Source organism: Engystomops pustulosus, chromosome 6, assembly GCF_040894005.1.
Source record: "Engystomops pustulosus chromosome 6, aEngPut4.maternal, whole genome shotgun sequence".
Classification (NCBI taxonomy): domain Eukaryota; kingdom Metazoa; phylum Chordata; class Amphibia; order Anura; family Leptodactylidae; genus Engystomops; species Engystomops pustulosus.
The window spans coordinates 59257674-59283393 of NC_092416.1; the positions used below are offsets into that span (position 1 = coordinate 59257674).

The 25720-nt window shown below is 43.6% G+C and overlaps 1 protein-coding gene across 3 annotated transcripts in view; it reads left to right on the forward strand.

The window, feature by feature from the left end:
* Positions 1-25720, forward strand: part of LOC140135144 (espin-like) — a 163774-nt gene that overhangs the window by 54756 nt on the left and 83298 nt on the right. For all 3 annotated transcript variants that reach the window (XM_072156256.1, XM_072156257.1, XM_072156258.1), the window contains exons 4-5: positions 1073-1255; positions 4457-4588. In XM_072156256.1, coding sequence (XP_072012357.1) covers positions 1073-1255; positions 4457-4588 — 315 coding nt within the window. The remainder of the gene's footprint in view (positions 1-1072; positions 1256-4456; positions 4589-25720) is intronic.

Below are 25720 nucleotides of genomic sequence, written 5' to 3' on the forward strand. Positions count from 1 at the left end.
AGGCAACTGCCTAGTCACACAGCAGATGCTAATGAAAGGTACAATATAACATATCTTTTTTTCTGTAAAACCTATTTTTTTTTATACAAAACACTTTGGCAGTGTATGTACTATGCTCTGTGGGGACTTGGGGAGTGCTAAAAATGGTTCTCCTGGTGACAGGTTGCCTTTTCTCTGGTGCACTCAGTTTAAAGGATGTGCACCACAATAATGTCAGACTTGCCGGCATAAATGTGGAAATATGGACTGAAACGCCCCTATAGCTGCTCAGTTTTGTGGCGGATGCAGTGCAGCTGCGACACAATACTAGCCCCAAGACATCATATATACATTTGCAAGTTAGGGGCCTCTAACCATTAGGCCAAAGTTCTCTCCTGATAGGGGCACCAGGGGCCATGGTGCTCACTGAGGAGGAGGGGGGGGGGGGGGACACTTGTAGGCAAATGTCTTCGATGCCAGTCAGGATTATTGCTGACTTGGTTCCGTGGTAGATAACTTTTGTGGGTCAGTGTGATGTTTAACCCTTCCCGACTAGGGCTGGCTCCCAGGGGGTGAACGGAGGAGGAGGTCACTTGCCTTGTAGTGATGGCGGTGCCTAAAGAAACCAGTCCACACTTGCACTTGAACGTTAACTGGCCTGGACATAGGCCACCTTGGTGAGCTATCCTCCTCAATATGCTCCTCAATGTTCCTCAGCTCTACTGCACTTTGCTAGCTGTGCTAACTCACTTGGCCTCTGCTTCGTCCTGTCTCCTCCAGGTCATCCCGAAACTGACTGACCCTTAACTCCTCCCTTCTTCTTCCCATAATCCTCCTGTACTGCTGCTCTCAACTCGGTAGATCGCCCCCTTTCTTCACTAACCATAAAACAATTAAAGGTATATACACAATACATTGCCATTGCTGTAGGACCAGACATTTTACACATGCAGATGTATTTATGGGCAAATTGCGCCTGAAACCAGGTGCTGTTTGAATAATAAATCTCGGCCATTAAGCTTCAAATACTTAGAAGATTTAAGACCAGTGATGCTGCCCTTAGTATAAAATGGTATATTTTGTACATTTACAGATGAGTTTTACAGATATAAGTCTTTCTGAGCGAGATGCAGATGGAGCGACTGCCATGCACTTTGCTGCCAGTAGAGGTCATGCCAAGGTCTTAAGCTGGCTTCTTCTCCATGGAGGGGACATGAGCACTGATAATTTTGGAGGTACCCCTCTTCACGATGCTGCAGAAAACGGGGAACTGGAGGTATTTTTTATTTAACACTAAAACTACTATAGTGCAGAACAAGAATATAGCTATATAACCGCTATACTGTTGCAATCTGTGGCCAAGAATATGATATACTGTTCTTGTGTATAATATACTATAATACTGCCCCCTATGTACAAGAATATAACTACGATAATACTGCCCCCAAAGTACAAGAATAAAACTACTATAATACTGTCCCATATGTACAAGAATATAACTACTATACTACTGCCCCCTATGTACAAGAATATAACTACTATAATACTGTCCCCTATGTACAAGAATATAACTACTATAATACTACCCCTATGTACAAGACTATAACAACTATAATACTTCTCCCTATGTAATGGAATATAACTACTATAATACTGCCCCCTATGTACAAGAATATAACTACTATAATACTGCTCCCTATGTACAAGAATATAACTACTATACTACTGCCCCCTATGTACAAGAATATAACTACTATAATACTGTCCCCTATGTACAAGAATATAACTACTATACTACTGCCCCCTATGTACAAGAATATAACTACTATACTACTGCCCCCAATGTACAAGAATATAACTACTATAATACTGTCCCCTATGTACAAGAATATAACTACTATAATACTGCCCCCTATGTACAAGAATATAACTACTATAATACTGTTCCCTTATGTACAAGAATATAACTACTATAAAACTGCCCCCATGTACAAGACTATAACTACTATAATACTGCCCACATGTACAAGAATACAAATACTACAATACTGCCCCCAATGTACAGGAATATAACTACTATAATACTGCTCCTATGTACAAGAATATAACTACTATAATACTGCCCCCTATGTACAAGAATATAACTACTATAATACTTCCCACTATGTACAAGAATATAACTACTATAATACTGCTCCTATGTGCAAGAATATAACTACTATAATACTGCCCACATGTACAAGACTATAACTACTATAATACTGCCCCCTATGTACAAGAATACAAATACTACAATACTGCCCCCTATGTACAAGAATATAACTACTATAATACTGCCCCTATGTACAAGAATATAACTACTATACTACTGCCCCCTATGTACAAGAATATAACTACTATACTACTGCCCCCTATGTACAAGAATATAACTACTATAATACTGCCCCCTATGTACAAGAATAAAACTACTATAATACTGCCCCCTATGTACAAGAATAGAACTAATATACTACTGCCCTTATGTTTAAGAATATAACTACCATTATACTGCCCCCTATTTACAAGAATATAGCTACTATAATGCCCCATATGTACAGGAATATAACTACTATATTACTGCCCCTATGTACAAGAATATAACTACTATAATACTGCCCCCTATGTACAAGAATATAACTACTATAATACTGTTCCCCTATGTACAAGAATATAACTACTATAATACTGCCCCCATGTACAAGACTATAACTACTATAATACTGCCCCTATGTACAAGAATACAAATACTACAATACTGCCCCCAATGTACAGGAATATAACTACTATAATACTGCTCCTATGTACAAGAATATAACTACTATAATACTGCCCCCTATGTACAAGAATATAACTACTATAATACTTCCCACTATGTACAAGAATATAACTACTATAATACTGCTCCTATGTGCAAGAATATAACTACTATAATACTGCCCACATGTACAAGACTATAACTACTATAATACTGCCCCCTATGTACAAGAATACAAATACTACAATACTGCCCCCTATGTACAAGAATATAACTACTATAATACTGCCCCTATGTACAAGAATATAACTACTATACTACTGCCCCCTATGTACAAGAATATAACTACTATAATACTGTCCCCTATGTACAAGAATATAACTACTATAATACTACCCCTATGTACAAGACTATAACAACTATAATACTTCTCCCTATGTAATGGAATATAACTACTATAATACTGCCCCCTATGTACAAGAATATAACTACTATAATACTGCTCCCTATGTACAAGAATATAACTACTATACTACTGCCCCCTATGTACAAGAATATAACTACTATAATACTGTCCCCTATGTACAAGAATATAACTACTATAATACTGCCCCTATGTACAAGAATATAACTACTATACTACTGCCCCCTATGTACAAGAATATAACTACTATAATACTGTCCCCTATGTACAAGAATATAACTACTATAATACTACCCCTATGTACAAGACTATAACAACTATAATACTTCTCCCTATGTAATGGAATATAACTACTATAATACTGCCCCCTATGTACAAGAATATAACTACTATAATACTGCTCCCTATGTACAAGAATATAACTACTATACTACTGCCCCCTATGTACAAGAATATAACTACTATAATACTGTCCCCTATGTACAAGAATATAACTACTATAATATTGCCTCCTATGTACAAGAATATAATTACCATAATACTGCCCCCTATGTACAAGAATATAACTACTATACTACTGCCCCCTATGTACAAGAATATAACTACTATACTACTGCCCCAATGTACAAGAATATAACTACTATAATACTGTCCCCTATGTACAAGAATATAACTACTATAATATTGCCTCCTATGTACAAGAATATAATTACCATAATACTGCCCCCTATGTACAAGAATATAACTACTATAATACTGCCCCCTATGTACAAGAATATAACTACTATAATAATGTCGCCTATGTACAAGAATATAACTACCATAAACAAACATGACATACATCTATCAATTGGAGTGATACACAAGAGCAAAGTATACAAAATAAGGCTACATTCAGACGATGTATGCCCGCCGTACCATAGTAAGGCGGGCAAACATCGGCGCTGCGGAGAGTAGCAGGGGATGAGCGCAGCCCACCCCCGCCCCTCTCCACAGGAGTATACAGCGCAGGGCGCCGTATCACTTAGAAAGATAAGACATGCCCTATCTTTCTACGGTGCTGTGAGCCCATAGAAGTGTATGGGGGACGTATGTATCTTCTCATGTTCCCTATAAAATAATGCTTTCATACTAGAAATAAACATGGACAGATCCGCTTGGCTCTACCCCTGGTGACTATAGTACAAAGTGCCAGAACTACTGTATATGTTAAAGTCACTTTAATATAATAATAATATATATTTTTCTTGGAATTTCAGTGCTGCCAGATTCTCGTTGTAAATGGTGTTAAACTTGCGATCAAAGACCACGATGGGTACACAGCTGCCGACCTGGCGGAATATAATGGACACATGCATTGTGCTAAATATCTAAGGACGGTGGAAAATATGGTAAAGATTATACTGATTGTTCTGCTGTCCTTTGTCACATACACTTTACAGGCTGAGACTTTGTAGTTTGTTTAACCCTCTCATAGCTGGTTTCTGACAAAAAATTATAGAAACACACAATAAGTATTGCCTTACATATCCGGAACTTGTAGATCCAGTGTAATCTCTGGCAGGATTCTCTTCAGCCGTTATAGAGGACAATCCACCACTGAGCTACATTACATCTATGTAAGTATTGAATGGGGTCTACTCCAGAGATATTACTGGTAGGGTGACCATAGACATTAGCATCTCTTGTCTTATGGATTACTAGTCATTCTTTAACCCTGATTTATTAATTTTCTTTTTATTTAATCCAGATTTTGTTAATTTAATTGGTCATGTAATCATTGTAATACATCTGTCTTTGTAAGGTCACGTTACCAATTTATAGAATTTGTTTACACTACATTGGGGTGCTTCACCCTGACACACCTCAATTTATGAGGACTTTTTCAGTGCATTTGATTTCGTAAAATCATATACTATGCCATCATACTAAGAAATTGTTATCCAATACTTTGTGTTTTCTACTATGCATCAGTGCAGCTACACAGCTTGGTGTCTAGATTGTCTAGATCAGGGGTCAGGAATAGAGATGAGCGAACATGCTCGTCCGAGCTTGATGCTCGGTCGAGCATTAGGGTACTCGAAACTGCTCGTTACTCGGACGAATACTTCGCCCGCTCGAGAAAATGGCAGCTCCCGCCGTTTTGCTTTTTGGCGGCCAGAAACAGAGCCAATCACAAGCCAGGAGACTCTGCACTCCACCCAGCATGACGTGGTACCCTTACACGTCGATAGCAGTGGTTGGCTGGCCAGATCAGGTGACCCTGGGATAGACTAGCCGCTGGCCGCGCTGCTCGGATCATTCTGTCTCTGGATGCCGCTAGGGAGAGAGCTGCTGCTGCTCAGGGAAAGCGTTAGGGTGTTCTATTAGCTTACTGTTAGGCAGGAGTGATTCTCAAAGAACCCAACAGCCCTTCTTAGGGCTACAATAACGTTCTACTTTTTTTATTTTAATTTGCATCTTTTACCATTTTGTGAGGAATTAGCAGGGGGACTTGCTACCGTTGTGTTTAGCTCTTAGTGGCACACATATCCATAGCAAAGACCGAAGTGGGAAAATTCAGTAGGGGTTGGATTTCTATTAGGCAATAACTCAGTGTCATCTCATCTGGCATAGTACTGTGCTTCCTTTGATACTTGGCTAGAAAATAGCCATAGGAGAATACAAACAGCTTCTTGAAGCCTACAGTAGCGTTCTATATATTTGATTTCTGGTTGATCTGCTGGTGGCTGTAGTTTCTGCAGTGCATGTACTTGCCAATTCTGAGCAATTTGTAGTGGGACTTGCGACCGCTGTGTTCTGCGCTTAGTGGCGCACATATCCATAGCAAAGGCTGAAGTGGCAAAATTCAGTAGGGGTTGGATTTCTATTAGGCAATAACTCAGTGTCATCTCATCTGGCATAGTACTGTGCTTCCTTTGATACTTGGCTAGAAAATAGCCATAGGAGAATACAAACAGCTTCTTGAAGCCTACAGTAGCGTTCTATATATTTGATTTCTGGTTGATCTGCTGGTGGCTGTAGTTTCTGCAGTGCATGTACTTGCCAATTCTGAGCAATTTGTAGTGGGACTTGCGACCGCTGTGTTCTGCGCTTAGTGGCGCACATATCCATAGCAAAGGCTGAAGTGGCAAAATTCAGTAGGGGTTGGATTTCTATTAGGCAATAACTCAGTGTCATCTCATCTGGCATAGTACTGTGCTTCCTTTGATACTTGGCTAGAAAATAGCCATAGGAGAATACAAACAGCTTCTTGAAGCCTACAGTAGCGTTCTATATATTTGATTTCTGGTTGATCTGCTGGTGGCTGTAGTTTCTGCAGTGCATGTACTTGCCAATTCTGAGCAATTTGTAGTGAGACTTGCGACCGCTGTGTTCTGCGCTTAGTGGCGCACATATCCATAGCAAAGGCTGAAGTGGCAAAATTCAGTAGGGGTTGGATTTCTATTAGGCAATAACTCAGTGTCATCTCATCTGGCATAGTACTGTGCTTCCTTTGATACTTGGCTAGAAAATAGCCATAGGAGAATACAAACAGCTTCTTGAAGCCTACAGTAGCGTTCTATATATTTGATTTCTGGTTGATCTGCTGGTGGCTGTAGTTTCTGCAGTGCATGTACTTGCCAATTCTGAGCAATTTGTAGTGGGACTTGCGACCGCTGTGTTCTGCGCTTAGTGGCGCACATATCCATAGCAAAGGCTGAAGTGGCAAAATTCAGTAGGGGTTGGATTTCTATTAGGCAATAACTCAGTGTCATCTCATCTGGCATAGTACTGTGCTTCCTTTGATACTTGGCTAGAAAATAGCCATAGGAGAATACAAACAGCTTCTTGAAGCCTACAGTAGCGTTCTATATATTTGATTTCTGGTTGATCTGCTGGTGGCTGTAGTTTCTGCAGTGCATGTACTTGCCAATTCTGAGCAATTTGTAGTGGGACTTGCGACCGCTGTGTTCTGCGCTTAGTGGCGCACATATCCATAGCAAAGGCTGAAGTGGCAAAATTCAGTAGGGGTTGGATTTCTATTAGGCAATAACTCAGTGTCATCTCATCTGGCATAGTACTGTGCTTCCTTTGATACTTGGCTAGAAAATAGCCGTAGGAGAATACAAACAGCTTCTTGAAGCCTACAGTAGCGTTCTATATATTTGATTTCTGGTTGATCTGCTGGTGGCTGTAGTTTCTGCAGTGCATGTACTTGCCAATTCTGAGCAATTTGTAGTGAGACTTGCGACCGCTGTGTTCTGCGCTTAGTGGCGCACATATCCATAGCAAAGGCTGAAGTGGCAAAATTCAGTAGGGGTTGGATTTCTATTAGGCAATAACTCAGTGTCATCTCATCTGGCATAGTACTGTGCTTCCTTTGATACTTGGCTAGAAAATAGCCATAGGAGAATACAAACAGCTTCTTGAAGCCTACAGTAGCGTTCTATATATTTGATTTCTGGTTGATCTGCTGGTGGCTGTAGTTTCTGCAGTGCATGTACTTGCCAATTCTGAGCAATTTGTAGTGAGACTTGCGACCGCTGTGTTCTGCGCTTAGTGGCGCACATATCCATAGCAAAGGCTGAAGTGGCAAAATTCAGTAGGGGTTGGATTTCTATTAGGCAATAACTCAGTGTCATCTCATCTGGCATAGTACTGTGCTTCCTTTGATACTTGGCTAGAAAATAGCCATAGGAGAATACAAACAGCTTCTTGAAGCCTACAGTAGCGTTCTATATATTTGATTTCTGGTTGATCTGCTGGTGGCTGTAGTTTCTGCAGTGCATGTACTTGCCAATTCTGAGCAATTTGTAGTGGGACTTGCGACCGCTGTGTTCTGCGCTTAGTGGCGCACATATCCATAGCAAAGGCTGAAGTGGCAAAATTCAGTAGGGGTTGGATTTCTATTAGGCAATAACTCAGTGTCATCTCATCTGGCATAGTACTGTGCTTCCTTTGATACTTGGCTAGAAAATAGCCATAGGAGAATACAAACAGCTTCTTGAAGCCTACAGTAGCGTTCTATATATTTGATTTCTGGTTGATCTGCTGGTGGCTGTAGTTTCTGCAGTGCATGTACTTGCCAATTCTGAGCAATTTGTAGTGGGACTTGCGACCGCTGTGTTCTGCGCTTAGTGGCGCACATATCCATAGCAAAGGCTGAAGTGGCAAAATTCAGTAGGGGTTGGATTTCTATTAGGCAATAACTCAGTGTCATCTCATCTGGCATAGTACTGTGCTTCCTTTGATACTTGGCTAGAAAATAGCCATAGGAGAATACAAACAGCTTCTTGAAGCCTACAGTAGCGTTCTATATATTTGATTTCTGGTTGATCTGCTGGTGGCTGTAGTTTCTGCAGTGCATGTACTTGCCAATTCTGAGCAATTTGTAGTGAGACTTGCGACCGCTGTGTTCTGCGCTTAGTGGCGCACATATCCATAGCAAAGGCTGAAGTGGCAAAATTCAGTAGGGGTTGGATTTCTATTAGGCAATAACTCAGTGTCATCTCATCTGGCATAGTACTGTGCTTCCTTTGATACTTGGCTAGAAAATAGCCATAGGAGAATACAAACAGCTTCTTGAAGCCTACAGTAGCGTTCTATATATTTGATTTCTGGTTGATCTGCTGGTGGCTGTAGTTTCTGCAGTGCATGTACTTGCCAATTCTGAGCAATTTGTAGTGAGACTTGCGACCGCTGTGTTCTGCGCTTAGTGGCGCACATATCCATAGCAAAGGCTGAAGTGGCAAAATTCAGTAGGGGTTGGATTTCTATTAGGCAATAACTCAGTGTCATCTCATCTGGCATAGTACTGTGCTTCCTTTGATACTTGGCTAGAAAATAGCCATAGGAGAATACAAACAGCTTCTTGAAGCCTACAGTAGCGTTCTATATATTTGATTTCTGGTTGATCTGCTGGTGGCTGTAGTTTCTGCAGTGCATGTACTTGCCAATTCTGAGCAATTTGTAGTGAGACTTGCGACCGCTGTGTTCTGCGCTTAGTGGCGCACATATCCATAGCAAAGGCTGAAGTGGCAAAATTAAGTAGGGGTTGGATTTCTATTAGGCAATAACTCAGTGTCATCTCATCTGGCATAGTACTGTGCTTCCTTTGATACTTGGCTAGAAAATAGCCATAGGAGAATACAAACAGCTTCTTGAAGCCTACAGTAGCGTTCTATATATTTGATTTCTGGTTGATCTGCTGGTGGCTGTAGTTTCTGCAGTGCATGTACTTGCCAATTCTGAGCAATTTGTAGTGAGACTTGCGACCGCTGTGTTCTGCGCTTAGTGGCGCACATATCCATAGCAAAGGCCGAAGTGGCAAAATTCAGTAGGGGTTGGATTTCTATTAGGCAATAACTCAGTGTCATCTCATCCGGCATAGTACTGTGCTTCCTTTGATACTTGGCTAGAAAATAGCCATAGGAGAATACAAACAGCTTCTTGATCTTGAAGCCTACAGTAGCGTTCTATATATTTGATTTCTGGTTGATCTGCTGGTGGCTGTAGTTTCTGCAGTGCATGTACTTGCCAATTCTGAGCAATTTGTAGTGGGACTTGCGACCGCTGTGTTCTGCGCTTAGTGGCGCACATATCCATAGCAAAGGCCGAAGTGGCAAAATTCAGTAGGGGTTGGATTTCTATTAGGCAATAACTCAGTGTCATCTCATCCGGCATAGTACTGTGCTTCCTTTGATACTTGGCTAGAAAATAGCCATAGGAGAATACAAACAGCTTCTTGATCTTGAAGCCTACAGTAGCGTTCTATATATTTGATTTCTGGTTGATCTGCTGGTGGCTGTAGTTTCTGCAGTGCATGTACTTGCCAATTCTGAGCAATTTGTAGTGAGACTTGCGACCGCTGTGTTCTGCGCTTAGTGGCGCACATATCCATAGCAAAGGCTGAAGTGGCAAAATTAAGTAGGGGTTGGATTTCTATTAGGCAATAACTCAGTGTCATCTCATCTGGCATAGTACTGTGCTTCCTTTGATACTTGGCTAGAAAATAGCCATAGGAGAATACAAACAGCTTCTTGAAGCCTACAGTAGCGTTCTATATATTTGATTTCTGGTTGATCTGCTGGTGGCTGTAGTTTCTGCAGTGCATGTACTTGCCAATTCTGAGCAATTTGTAGTGAGACTTGCGACCGCTGTGTTCTGCGCTTAGTGGCGCACATATCCATAGCAAAGGCCGAAGTGGCAAAATTCAGTAGGGGTTGGATTTCTATTAGGCAATAACTCAGTGTCATCTCATCCGGCATAGTACTGTGCTTCCTTTGATACTTGGCTAGAAAATAGCCATAGGAGAATACAAACAGCTTCTTGATCTTGAAGCCTACAGTAGCGTTCTATATATTTGATTTCTGGTTGATCTGCTGGTGGCTGTAGTTTCTGCAGTGCATGTACTTGCCAATTCTGAGCAATTTGTAGTGGGACTTGCGACCGCTGTGTTCTGCGCTTAGTGGCGCACATATCCATAGCAAAGGCCGAAGTGGCAAAATTCAGTAGGGGTTGGATTTCTATTAGGCAATAACTCAGTGTCATCTCATCCGGCATAGTACTGTGCTTCCTTTGATACTTGGCTAGAAAATAGCCATAGGAGAATACAAACAGCTTCTTGATCTTGAAGCCTACAGTAGCGTTCTATATATTTGATTTCTGGTTGATCTGCTGGTGGCTGTAGTTTCTGCAGTGCATGTACTTGCCAATTCTGAGCAATTTGTAGTGGGACTTGCGACCGCTGTGTTCTGCGCTTAGTGGCGCACATATCCATAGCAAAGGCCGAAGTGGCAAAATTCAGTAGGGGTTGGATTTCTATTAGGCAATAACTCAGTGTCATCTCATCTGGCATAGTACTGTGCTTCCTTTGATACTTGGCTAGAAAATAGCCATAGCAATAGGATAGCATTGTTTGGTTTTAAAAACTCAAAAAAAAACAAAAAACACAAAAAAAAAAAAAAAAACACAAAAAAAAACAAAAAAAAGTAAAAAAAAAAATAAAGTTATAACTCTCATTTTAAAAATGTTTAACCCGAGGGCTAGGGGTAGAGGACGAGGGCGGGGACGTGGGCGTCCAACTACTGCAGGGGTCAGAGGCCGTGGTCCTGGGCGGGGTGAGACACCACCTGCTGATGAGGGAGCAGGGGAACGCCGCAGAGCTACACTCCCTAGGTTCATGTCTGAAGTTACTGGGACTCGTGGTAGAGCACTGTTGAGGCCAGAACAGTGCGAACAGGTGATGTCGTGGATTGCTGACAATGCTTCGAGCAATTTGTCCACCACCAGTCAGTCTTCCACGCAGTCCACCCATGTCACCGAAATCGCCACTCCTCCAGCTCCTGCACCTCAGCCTCCTCCCCCCCAGTCTGCCCCCTCCCAGGAAAATTTGGCATTTGAACCGGCATACTCTGAGGAACTGTTTTCTGGACCCTTCCCACAGTCACAAACCACTTGTCCGGTTGCTGCTGAGCAATTTTCCGATGCCCAGGTTTTCCACCAGTCACAGTCTGTGGGTGATGATGACCTTCTTGACGTAGTGGAAGTGTGTAAAGAGGTGTCCGACGATGAGGAGACACGGTTGTCAGACAGTGGGGAAGTTGTTGTCAGGGCAGGAAGTCCGAGGGGGGAGCAGACTGAGGGATCGGAGGATGATGAGGTGACAGACCCAAGCTGGGTTGAGAGGCCGGGTGAACACAGTGCTTCTGAGACGGAGGAGAGTCCTCGACCTGAACAGGTTGGAAGAGGCAGTGGTGGGGCCAGACGGAGAGGCAGGGCCAGAGCTGGTGCATCAGCGCCACTGTCAACTAGTGAAGCTCCCGTGGTGAGGGCTCTTGCGGCGAGGGCTAGATCTTCAGAAGTGTGGAGGTTCTTTAAGGAAACACCGGATGACCGACGGACTGTGGTGTGCAACATTTGCCAAACCAGGCTCAGCAGGGGTTCCACCACTACTAGCTTAACTACCACCAGTATGCGCAGGCATATGAATGCTAAGCACCCCACTCAGTGGCAACAAGCCCGTTCACCTCCGGCCGTGCACACCACTGCTCCTTCCCCTGTGTCAGCTGCTAGTCAGCCCCCTGCCCAGGACCCTGCCACAAAAACCCCATCGTCGCCTCCACGATCCTCCACAGCATCCACCAGCGTTCAGCTCTCCATACCCCAGACGCTGGAGCGGAAACGCAAATATAGTGCAACCCACCCGCACGCCCAAGCCCTTAATGTGCACATCTCCAGATTGCTTAGCCTGGAGATGCTGCCCTATAGGCTAGTAGAGACCGAGGCCTTTCGCAACCTCATGGCGGCGGCCGCCCCTCGGTATTCGGTCCCCAGCCGCCACTACTTTTCCCGATGTGCCGTCCCAGCCCTGCACCAGCACGTGTCAGACAACATCATCCGTGCCCTGACCAACGCCGTTTCTGACAAGGTCCACCTGACCACGGACACGTGGACGAGTGCTGCCGGGCAGGGCCACTATATATCGCTGACGGCACATTGGGTTAACTTGGTGGAGGCTGGGACCGAGTCTGACCCTGGGGCTGCTCATATACTGCCGACGCCGAGGATTGCGGGGCCTACCTCGGTCCAGGTGTTTCAGGCCTACTATGCCTCCTCCTCCTCCCACCCCTCCTCCACCTCCTCCTCCGAACTACCATCCGTGGGCACGGCGCCATCAGTCGGTAGCTCTAGGCACAGCAGCAGTGCCGTCGCTAAGCGACAGCAGGCGGTGCTCAAACTGCTGAGCCTAGGCGACAAAAGGCACACCGCCCAAGAGCTATTACAGGGCATCACGGCGCAGACTGATCTGTGGCTGGCACCGCTGAACCTCAAGCCGGGAATGGTTGTGTGTGACAACGGCCGTAACCTGGTGGCGGCTCTGCAACTCGGCAGACTGACACATGTGCCATGCCTGGCCCATGTGTTAAATCTGATAGTGCAGCGTTTCCTCAAGACATACCCCAATCTGTCTGATTTGCTCACGAAGGTGCGCCGCATCTGTGCGCATTTCAGGAAGTCCAGCCCAGATGCTGCCACTCTCAGGGCAGCGCAGCGCCGCCTCCAACTGCCCGCTCACCGACTGTTGTGCGACGTGCCCACGAGGTGGAATTCAACACTGACCATGTTATCCAGAGTTTACCAGCAGCGCAGAGCGATTGTAGACTGCCAGATGTCAACTTCCACCAGAACTGGTAGTCAGGTCAGTCAGCTTCCTCAAGTCTACAATGAGGAGTGGACGTGGATGTCTGATATCTGTCAGGTGCTGAGTAACTTTGAGGAGTCAACACAGATGGTCAGTGGCGATGCCGCCATCATCAGCCTCACCATCCCGCTGCTTGGCCTGTTGAAAAACTCTCTGGTCAGCATGAAGTCGGAAGCTTTGCGCTCGTCACAAGAGACGGGGGAAGAATATTCCCTTGTTGATAGCCAAAGCACCCTGAGGTCTGTTTCTCAGCGCATATCGGAGGAGGTGGAGGTGGAGGAGGATGAGGAGGAAGAGGAGGAGAATGTTGGCGAGACACAAGAGGGGACCATTGTTGAGTCCTTCACTGTTCAGCGTGTATGGGCAGAAGAAGAGGAGTTGGAGGAGTTGGAGGAGGAGGAAATGGACAGTCAGGCCAGTGAGGGGAGTGAATTCTTACGCGTTGGTACTCTGGCGCATATGGCAGATTTCATGCTAGGCTGCCTATCCCGTGACCCTCGCGTTCAAAGAATTTATTCCAGCACCGATTACTGGGTGTTCACTCTCCTGGACCCACGGTACAAGCAAAATCTTCCCACTCTCATCCCTGGAGAGGAAAGGAGTGTGAGAATGCATGAATACCAGCAGGCCCTGGTGCACAAGCTGAAACAGTATTTCCCTTCTGACAGCGCTAGCGGCAGAGTGCGTAGTTCTGCGGGACAAGTAGCGAGGGAGAGTAGGCGAGCAGGCAGCTTGTCCAGCACTGGCAAGGGTACGCTTTACAAGGCTTTTGCCAGCTTTATGTCACCCCAGCAAGACACTGTCACCTGTCCCCAGTCTCGGCAGAGTAGGGCTGATCTTTACAGAAAGATGGTGAGGGAGTACGTAGCTGACCATACCATCGTCCTAAATGATCACACAGCTCCCTACAACTACTGGGTTTCAAAGCTGGACATGTGGCACGAACTGGCGCTCTACGCCTTGGAGGTTCTTGCCTGCCCTGCCGCTAGCGTCTTGTCCGAGCGGGTTTTCAGTGCAGCTGGTGGCATCATCACCGATAAGCGTACACGCCTGTCGACTGACGGCGCTGACAGGCTGACGCTTATCAAGATGAATAAAGCATGGATTTCTCCTAATTTCCAATCTCCAGCAGGTGAAGGAAGCTCAACCTGAATAATTTATCCACTCCTCCTCCTCCTCCTCATTTTCCTCCTTCTCCTGCTCTTTGTACAGTAAAGCAGAGGAAACTGGCTATTTTTTGACAGGGCCCACTGGCTCTACCTATAGTACTTTATGCATTTAATTTTTCTGGAGGGCCACCTACCCGGTCCTCTGTTTGAAACAATTTTTGTGAGTGCCACATACAGGCACTCAATCTATTCCATTTTTCTGGAGGGCCACCTACCCGGTCCTCTGTTTTAAAAAATTTTTGGGACTGCCACATACAGGCACTCAATCTATTCCATTTTACTGCAGGGCCACCTACCTGCTCCTCTGGTTTGAACAATTTTTGGGACTGCCACATACAGGCACTCAATCTATTCCATTTTACTGCAGGGCCACCTACCTGCTCCTCTGGTTTGAACAATTTTTGGGACTGCCACATACAGGCACTCAATCTATTCCATTTTACTGGAGGGCCACCTACCTGCTCCTCTGGTTTGAAACATTTTTGGGACTGCCACATACAGGCACTCAATCTATTCCATTTTACTGCAGGGCCACCTACCTGCTCCTCTGGTTTGAACAATTTTTGGGACTGCCACATACAGGCACTCAATCTATTCCATTTTACTGGAGGGCCACCTACCTGCTCCTCTGGTTTGAAACATTTTTGGGACTGCCACATACAGGCACTCAATCTATTCCATTTTACTGCAGGGCCACCTACCTGCTCCTCTGGTTTGAACAATTTTTGGGACTGCCACATACAGGCACTCAATCTATTCCATTTTACTGCAGGGCCACCTACCTGCTCCTCTGGTTTGAACAATTTTTGGGACTGCCACATACAGGCACTCAATCTATTCCATTTTACTGCAGGGCCACCTACCTGCTCCTCTGGTTTGAACAATTTTTGGGACTGCCACATACAGGCACTCAATCTATTCCATTTTACTGCAGGGCCACCTACCTGCTCCTCTGGTTTGAACAATTTTTGGGACTGCCACATACAGGCACTCAATCTATTCCATTTTACTGGAGGGCCACCTACCTGCTCCTCTGGTTTGAAACATTTTTGGGACTGCCACATACAGGCACTCAATCTATCCCATTTTACTGGAGGGCCACCTACCTGCTCCTCTGGTTTGAAAAATGTTTGGGACTGCCACATACAGGCACTATCCAAATTAAATTGTCTCCATAGCAGCCTCCACACGTTGTCTCCATTGCTACCTCCAAAAGTCGTCCATATAGCTGCCTCCATACATCGTCCCTTTATCAAACGAGGTGTGTCAGGCAGAAATTTGGGTTGTTTTCATGGATTCCACATCAAAGTTGTTAACTTTGTCGCCACCCTGCTGTGTAATCCCCAAAATATACTGGCAAACTTTTACCATTTAGGGATATTATTTCAGCGCTTCTTGCGCATCTGTTTACATTCCCCTCACCCGGCATATCCTAAACTTATAAGAACGCTACTACACTTGATCTTATACAAAAGGTTCTTAGAAGTGCTGTTTGGGGAGTAGCCTAGAGACAGGGGCTTGGATTGGCGAAAGCTCGCCTGGCAGCGGAGCGCCAGCTCCATGCCAAGATCCAACTAACATAGTTTTAACTGCAGCACCTTTAATCTACTACTAGTTCACTGCCTCCATACATGGTCCCCTTATCAAACGAGCTGTGTCAGGCAGAATTTTGGGTTGTTTTCATGGCTTCCATGTTAACTTTGTCGCCACCCTGCTGTGTAATCCACAAAATATACTGGCAAACTTTTATCATGTACCGATATTATTTGAGCGCTTCTTGCTCACCTCCTTTGGTTCCTCTCTGCCACCCATTGGTTTGAAGCCTGAGTCCATTTAGGGTATGTCGCCATGCCACTCTCTAGCCTGCCGCTGCTGCCGCTGCCTCTGCATGCCGTCCCCTATAGTGTCAGGGTCAATTATTGGATGTTTTAGATGCTATCTAGCTTCATTCTGTCACTCTGTCATGGCCATGCTGTTGCCCATAATTTTGGCATAATGGTGCGATTATGCAGCCTCAGAGGCATCCATGCATGCTGCCCCTGCTGTTTCCTGTCCATTTCCGTGGTGTTTCCATCCTTTTCTGAGGTTCCCAGGTGTTTGGCCAAGCTTCCCTGTGCAGAGCCTTGGTCCCCTTGAAAAATGCTCGAGTCTCCCATTGACTTCAATGGGGTTCGTTATTCGAGACGAGCACTCGAGCATCGGGAAAAGTTCGTCTCGAATAACGAGTACCCGAGCATTTTAGTGTTCGCTCATCTCTAGTCAGGAACCTTTTTGGCTGAGAGAGCTATAAGCGCCACAAATTTTAAAATATAATTCTGCGAGAGCCGTGCAATATTTAAATGGTCACTGACAGAACAATGGCTCCAGCAGTCATTAGTACAGCAAGGAGTGTTCCTCCTAAGCCACAACTCGACCAAAACAATGGTAATTCCCTTTAAAAAAAAAAATAGATAATTTACATTTGAGTATGCGATGCATGACATCTTTTCCAGCACTCTGGCTTCTTGTTTTTAATGTGCATGCCTGGATCTGGCTTCTTCCCACCTAATGATGAGAGATGCTGGGGGAGATGCCATGCATCACAAGCTCCAATGTAAATTATCTATTTTTTATTTTACAGGGAATTACCATTGTTTCGGTGCAGTGGTGGGAGGGGAGGAACACTCCTTGCTGTACTAATGACTGCTAAAGTCAATGATATGCAGGAACAGGAGCTGCAGAACCTGCAGAATGCATGCGCCAGCCTCTGCAGAACCCCTCAATAAATGCGCCATCTCCCGCAGAACCTCCCAATACACACACCATCCGCTGCAGAACCCCCTAATACACGCGCCAACCTCTACAGAACATCACAATACACTCGCCAACCGCTACAGAACATCCCAATACATGCGCCAGCTGCTGCAGAACCTCCTAATACACACGCCAGCCACCAAAGAACATCCCAATACACATGCTAACAGCTGCAGAACATCCCAATACACATGCTAACAGCTGCAGAACATCCCAATACACACGCCAACCACTTCAGAACCCCCCAATACATACGCCATTTCCCGCAGGACCTCCCAATACACGCACCAACCGCTGCAGAACATTATAATACACGTTTATTAAAGTTTTCTGGTGACTTTGCACTGGATAGAACATCTTTGGCGCTTGTACATGTATTTATAATGTGTTTGCACCAGTTTTGTGTGGCGGCTGCTCTGTGTCCCACAAGACAGAAAAATCTGCACCTAAAGGGGCTGCTACTGCTTAGTCTGACCGCGCGCCACATTTATTATTGACGTGCACCACAATTTTGTCTTGGGTCCTAGCTATTAAGTGTCTCAGCTGCTGCAGAACCTCACATTAATGTAGAAATGCAGTGGTGGGGGAAGATATGAGGGAATGATCCAGAGGGGTCTCAGGAGAGCTTCATAGCTGCACACAGGACACTAAGGGGTTAAGGCAGCGTGTGAGGAGGCACTTGGTGGAGGGAGGACTTAGCTGTGGCTTATTCTCGGCTGCTGACTCCTTCTCCACAGTTGCTGACTCCTTCTCCTCAGGTGCTGACTCCTTCTCCTCAGGTGCTGACTCCTTCTCCTCAGGTGCTGACTCCTTCTCCTCAGGTGCTGACTCCTTCTTCTCAGCTGCTGACTCCTTCTTCTCAGCTGCTGACTCCTTCTCCTCAGGTGCTCACTACTTCTCCTCAGGTGCTGACTCCTTCTCCTCAGGTGCTGGATGTCTCCTGCTCTCTCCTCTGTATGAATCTCCCGCGCTGCTACATCCAGCCCCGGGATTGGCTGCAGGCAAGCAGTCTCCTCCCCGCCCTTGCTCACACACAGAGGAGGCTGCAACAAGGAGGGAGATGGAGGTGCCGCCCCGAATTAACCCCGTGGACCCCTGCGAACTACAAAAAAAACCCTCCGATCCCGGGTGTTTAACCCCTTACACGCCGCGGTCAAGCATGACCGTGGCGTGCAAGTGTGTCCCCCGTGGATCGGACCCTCCCGGTGTGCTTACCGGGGGATCCGATCCCTCCTGCCGCTGCCCCGGGTCCCGACGAGTGACCCGGGGCTGTCGGCTCCTCTTCTCGCCGGGTTCTGCCTTCCTGGCAGGACCCGGCTGTAAGTAACTGAGCATGCGCGGCATGCTCAGTTACTTACACTATACACTGCAATACAAGTGTATTGCAGTGTAAAGGCTTGAATAAGCGATCGGATGATCGCTTATTCAAGCCAAAAGGTTGAAAATAAGTGAAAGTAAAAAAAAAAAGATTAAATTGTTTTATAATAATAATTAAATAAATAAATAAAATAAAGTCCCATAATCTCCCCAGTTACACATATAATGCAAATACAGTATATAAAACACAAAAACACACAAAAAATGTACATATTTGGTATCACCGCGTCCGTATTAATCTGTACAATAAATCTAAATCAATATTGAACCCGCTCGGGGAACGATGAAAAAAATAACCACGAAAAACTTCCCGTAATATACAATTTTTCATCAAACACTATCACAAAAAATGTTCTAAAAAATGATCAAAAAAAGCTACATTCCCTAATATGATACGACTGAAAAGAACAACTCTTTTCACAAAAAATAAGCCCTCAACCAGATCTGACAACAGAAAAATACAGAAGTTATGGCAATAAAAAGTTGTCAATAGTAAAAACAATGCAATATTCTCCAATATTGGTTTGCTCAGGAAAATTGAGCAAAGATAATAAAAACTATATAAATGAGGTATCACCGCAATCATAGTGAACTAGAGAATAAAGATAAAATATTATTTTTACGTTACGGTGAACGGGGGGAAAAAAATGCTAAAAATCCAAAATAAAAATTGATGATTTTGTTTGTGTCCCCCTTGAAATAGTTAATAAAATCTCATGAATAAGCTTTAGACCCCCTAAATGAATTATCTATACATTGTATCTCATTCCGTAAAATTAAGCCCTCATATGTTTGCATTACCAAAAAAAAAATAAAAATGTATAGGTTGTACAATGTGACAATACAAATCTGCTGTGAGTGGCGCCTCCATTCATTCTATACTTGGCCGTGCGCCTGTACAGAAGTTTACCACCACATATGGGGTATCCGTACACTCGGGAGGAATTGGGCATCAAACGTTGCAGTGCGTTTCATCATTTAATTTATTCTGAAAATGTCAGTTTGGCCTAAATGAATGTGTGTTCCAAAAAAATTCCATAGTTTCTAAATCGCAGGTCCATATTGTTTTAACCCATGTGAAACACTTAAAGGGTTAATGGCCTTAATAGAAGTTGTTTTACATACGTTGAGGGGTGAAGTTTCTATAGTGGGGTAATTTATGGGGTTTTACTATTACTTAGGCCTTACAAAGTCACTTGGAAGCTGAGTTTTCCCTCAAAATGTGAGTTTTGGCAATTTTCATGAAAATAAGAAAAATCGCACCTAAAGTTCTGCACCTCATAACATCCTAGAAAAGTGAGAGGATGCATAAAATATCATCCCAACATAAAGCAGACATTCCGTAAATGTAATTTATCAAGCTTTTTGGGTAGTTTTACTTCCTGTCTGGAAAGCAGAACATTTCAAACTAGGAAAATGAAGAATTTTTACAAACTTTTGCCAAATTTTCACTTTTTTTCAGAACGAATCGCAAAACGTATCACTTAAATTTTATAACTAACATGAAGTACAATGTATCACGAGAAAACATTCTCAAAATCACCAGGATATGTTAAAGTGTTCCAAAGTTATAACCAATTATCGTGAGACATGTCAGATTTGAAAAATCGAGTCTGGTCATTGAGCTGAAAACTAGTGTCGGTGATAAGGGGTTAAGTTACAGGATTGTGTTGACATAACATTGCACTTTCGTCGGACTGTTCACCGCTTTTGGGATTTGTGCAGCTTTGACAGGTATTTAACAGGTGTCTGCACTGGGATTGTGTCGCACGTGACAGAAATTGTGTCGCAGCTGCGCTGGCTTACATGCATCAGAAATGGGGGGCGGGGGGGGGGGCGTGCCGTCGGAAGTTCCGACTGATTCAGACTGAGAACGGAATTTAACTTTCAAATTGAGTTGCAAGCCCAAGCACCAGGAAGAAGAAGGTGAACTCTGTCAGACCTCAGCGGGTAAGTGACACATGCAGGATATCGGGCGCACCATCTTAGTGAATCGTGGCACAGTGCATGATCGTCAGACAATGCACTTTCGTGAACTCCAGGGGACCAGGTAAGTAAATGTGCCCCATTGGGGCACTTTTACTTACCAGGTCACTCAAGTTCCCTGAAAGTGCATTGTCCGTCTATAATGCAGCGCGCGGCGATTCACTAAAATTGTGCGCCTCAAATGATGAATGTGTCACTTCCCTCCTCAAATCCGACAGAGTTCACCATCTTTTTTGTGGTGCATTTTTAACATAGGGCGTGCGAGTCGGACCGTCTGGTGATACGCCCCCTAATTTGTGTTGCATGGAAGCCAGTGCAGCTGTGCCACAAAAGGGTCGCATGTGCCACAATCGCAGCTTGCACAATTCTTAAATACCTGTGCAAGCCGTTTTAGCCATGAAGAACATGAACAGTCCGACTAAAGTGCCGCACAAAACCCTTAGTAAATGTGCCCCATTGTTTTCTACAAAAAGGGCTTTTACATGCCCCTCCAGAGTAATGTAAAGAAGCCAAGTAATCTGTGACGTCTGACGGCACTCTTCACCTGCGCAAAATTCATCAGATTTACACAAAAATGTATGTGTAATACTTATCAATGTAAGTCGCATCTGTTTGATCAATAACATGAGTCAAATACCAGAACATAGGAAAGGACAAAGTCATAAAAAAATGCAAATGATAATGGCATCAAATGGCAAATTTATCACAGGGAATCCACAAACTAGCACCATTTTTGTTCAGGGGCTGTTCACGGTAATGCAGCTACATTTTATTCTTATGTTTAGGGCTACATTTCTGTACCAGTCTCCAACTAATGATTAGGGTGGGTCTAGTTCTGGAGTATCAGTATAGATTCTTTACTGATCTCATACAAGCTTGTTATTGATAGCATTTCTAAGCTGTAGCCATAGCTATATACATAGGACAAAGGCTGCTCTGACATCTGAATACATCTGTACTTAACATAATCAAACTCGATCTGATTTCCAAAGAGATAACTATGTGGGTGATTTAGTTACTATCTTGTACAGGATCCTGCTAGGCAATAGGCAGAGGAAGTTAATGAGCTGTCCATCGGGTCTTGTGAATACAATGGAAAGTACATTAGTCCCAAGGCAGTAGGCCCGTCTGCAGTGGAAATGTTAAAGTCCATGTAACATGACTTTCTCTGGTACCTGAGGTGACTTTATTACATACATACATTACCTGCAGCTTCTGGAAGTGGCAGAGATACAGGCAACGGAGGAGAGCATCAGCAACAGTATACAGCTCCGCTGAGGTGGGGGAGGTAGGCTTTATCCATGTAATCTCCCCATTTACATTACATAGGAGTCAGGGGCGTAATTAAGGCAAGAGAGACAGGGCCCCATAGCAGACTTCTGAATGGGGCACCCTTCCCGTTTAAAAAATATACATATTGCACTAATATATACACACACATTTATATATTTATATACATAAACATACAGTTCTTCACTCATACACATTTACACACTCACACATATTATTATTATTTACACACACGTCACATGTACACATCACATATTCAAACACATACCATGCCAGATGTACGGGATAGAAACACAAATGCAATATATGCACACACCATACAGCATATTCAAATCACATAAATGTTTTATACATATTATGCTGTACAATGTGCAGCATAATATGTATTTAATAGTGAGCATCCTCTTTTCCTAAGTGTCAGGTCAGATGGCGGGGCCCCCCCCTGACCAGTGGCGTAACTAGGAGAGACAGGGCTCCCTAGCAGGTTACTGCATGGGGCCCCCCTTCTCACTTAAAAAATACTATACTCACACATATAAATATACTCATGTGCTCATATACTCATGTGCATATACACATACATTGTATATGTCCATACTCACATACAGTGTATACAGACACCATATACAAATCACAGATACTGCATATATACATCACAGTATATGTTATATACATATGATGCTGGATAATGTGCAGTACAATATAGATATTATGGTTCACATCCTCCATTCTTTATTGTATCAGGTCGGATGACGGGGCCCTCTGACACTGCGGGCCCCATAGCGGCTGCTATGGCTGCTACTGCTGTAGTTAAGTCCCTGTCCCTAACATAGCCCCTGACGGGGCCCCCCATAGTGGTTGCTTTGGCTTCTACCACTGTAGTTATGTCCCTTATAGGAGTCAAAAAACAGGAAGCTTCCATTTACATGTATTTTATTTACTTCCGATTTATAGGTTATGCAGTGCCAGACTAAGGTTCTTTGGGCCCAGAAGATAAAATGGGGTCTGGGGCAAATTCCCTTAACCTGGACCATCACCTTTACAGCAACAATTACAAAGATTTATATTATTTGCTCCTATTCTTAGCCGGACTCCCAATCCCAAGTTATTTTGACTCCCAAGTCATTTTGCTGGATTGGCTGTTTGGCCTTGCAATCTGCCAATATGTCCAGGTCATGCGGTCGAACCCAAACCCCACCATTGGGTCTGCTTATCTATAGTCCCCTTTTTACCACTATTAGTTTAATTGCCCCCACTGATTTTGATGCTGCTTTGTGTTGTTACTATCCCTTCCTTGTCCTGAGGTTTAGGCTCCCTCTTAGGTTTAACTTAAATGGATATTCTCACCTTGGCATTCACATTTAATTTCCTTCATTTGCTATATATATATATATATATATATATATATATATATATATATATATATATATATATTTCTTCAATTGCATGTTGTTAAAAGAAATATGTACCTGTGTAAGGATAATTTCCCATAAATATAGTCATGTTGTCCCTTAGAAATGAGCTAGTTACAACCACCACAGTCTGACAGCAGTGGCCGCACATGCACTGTTTAGGTGTCCAATCACATGGATTCAGTGCTCGATACCACAGGACAGCTGCAAGACATTCAGCAACTCCAGGACATTTCATATGGAAACACTAATTATAATAATAAACATTATTCATATAGCGCCATCATATTTTGTAGCATTTTACATATCAGCTATTCGTTTTTTTGTGCAATCACTTCAGCAGTGGTGATCACATCCAAGGACACATGTCCTTTGTTTTTAATGGACAACATGGCTACATTTATGGGAAATTATCCTAACACAGGTACATTTTTTAAATAATGTGATGAAGAAATAATGATTGAAGAAATATATGCATATGACTGATGAATTAAATTATTTGTGAATGCCCAGATGGCAATATCCCTTTAAATTAGGTGCCTCCTTTCAGAGTTACTGCCCCATTCAATGTCACTTCCATTTTACCTAATATTTATTATAACCCCTTTGTTAGTAAGCACCCCCCTTTTTGTACTCTTATGTTTAATTCTTCATTGTTAGACATCTCTCCTATTTCCAGTAAAGGTTTACATTTTTGGCCTTATTGTAAGTATTTTGGCCTATATTCCTAGTGAGTGTCCTACGCTAAAAATTGAGACACTTATTCAGAGTGGGGGCCACTCTCAATAGGTGTCTCATTTTTTGTGCATTCTTACCCAGTGTCCACATTATTAAGTGGCCCTTACTGTCCCCCTTCTTGGTGAGTGGCCCTTTTATGAAACAGCCTGCTATTGTGTATGGTATGGCGCTTTAACATGTATGGACGTAAGATGAGTACCCTAAAGTTTTTTACCATGTATTTGCTGATCGCAAGATGAAAATGTTTTATGGAAAAAAATTTTTGCACAAAATTAAAGTATTTACCTGCAGAAAGCAGAGAAAATGTGAAGGATTGAGTCAGTGGTACTAATTGCTTGTATTGACCGTGGCCCTTTTATGTCCCCATTCTTAGTTAATACCCCACCCCTTATTTTTGTAATACAGGTAACAGTGCTTTTACAGTACACAGTGGCCCACATTTACTAAAGCCCCTGCGCCAGTTTTGTCTGCACATACTTTTTATTACAAACTGCTTGCACATGTATTTATAAAGTGTCTGAGACACATTTCTGGCGCACGCAACACAATTGTGGTGCACGTGGTACCTTGTGGCGACACAAAAGGGGTGTCCTTTTCACAGTCGGACCGTGTGCCACATTTATCATTCAGAGTCCAACAGAAATGTGTCGGTGCACAAAAAAAAAGTGCTCTGTCGGAGCAGTGCAGAGGGCGCCAGATTCATGAAGAACGTGAGACAAATTTCATGAATCTGTCGCACCCTGCACACTCCACAGGCAAACTGCAAATAGTGCAGTTTGCACTAGTTTTGATAAATGTAGGCCAGTGTGTATTACTCCCTGCTCTGCCAACACTGATAATCATTGGTGCTCCCTGACAGATGGCCATTAGCCTGCATCTGGCGCATGTGCAGCACCGAGGGTTAGTTAGTGAAAAAAGAGTTGAAGTTACATGCAGTTAGGGAATGTTATAGGCCTGCCTGAAGAGATTGGCTTTTAGATTGTGTTTGAAGCTTTGGTAGTTGTGTATGAGTTTAATAGTCAGGGGTAGAGGATTCCAGAGAAATGGTGCAGCTGAGGAGAAGTCCTGGAAATGTAGGCCAAAGAATCTTAGATCAGTGGAAAATCAAATAGCATAGGTAGAGCAATAGACTGAGAAGAGGGAGGAGAGATAAGAAGGTGCAGCACTGTGCTGAGCTTTGTGGGTGAGGGTTATTCATTTTAACTGTATTTGGAAAGATACGAGAAACATTGTTTTAACTGGCACTGATTGGTGTCACCCATGTAGCATTTGGATTAAAAGAGTATGGCTAGTTTGGGTAGATTATAGAGAAAAGAGTTCAGTAAGTAGAAGTGGGAACTTACAGTAAATAAAATGAGAGTGAATGAAAGCAACTATTAGGGTTCCTTTAAAAAATGGGCAGATTCATGAAATGTTTTTGAGGTGCATGAGGCAAGAGCGAGCAAGTGATTGAAAGTATGGTACAAAAGAAAAGTCAGAGTCCAGCACAACCCCAAGACTGCAGATCTGCTGCTCCTAGGTTATGGTTATACCGCAAACGGAAATGGAGAGGTCAGGGTTGGGTTGGTTAGT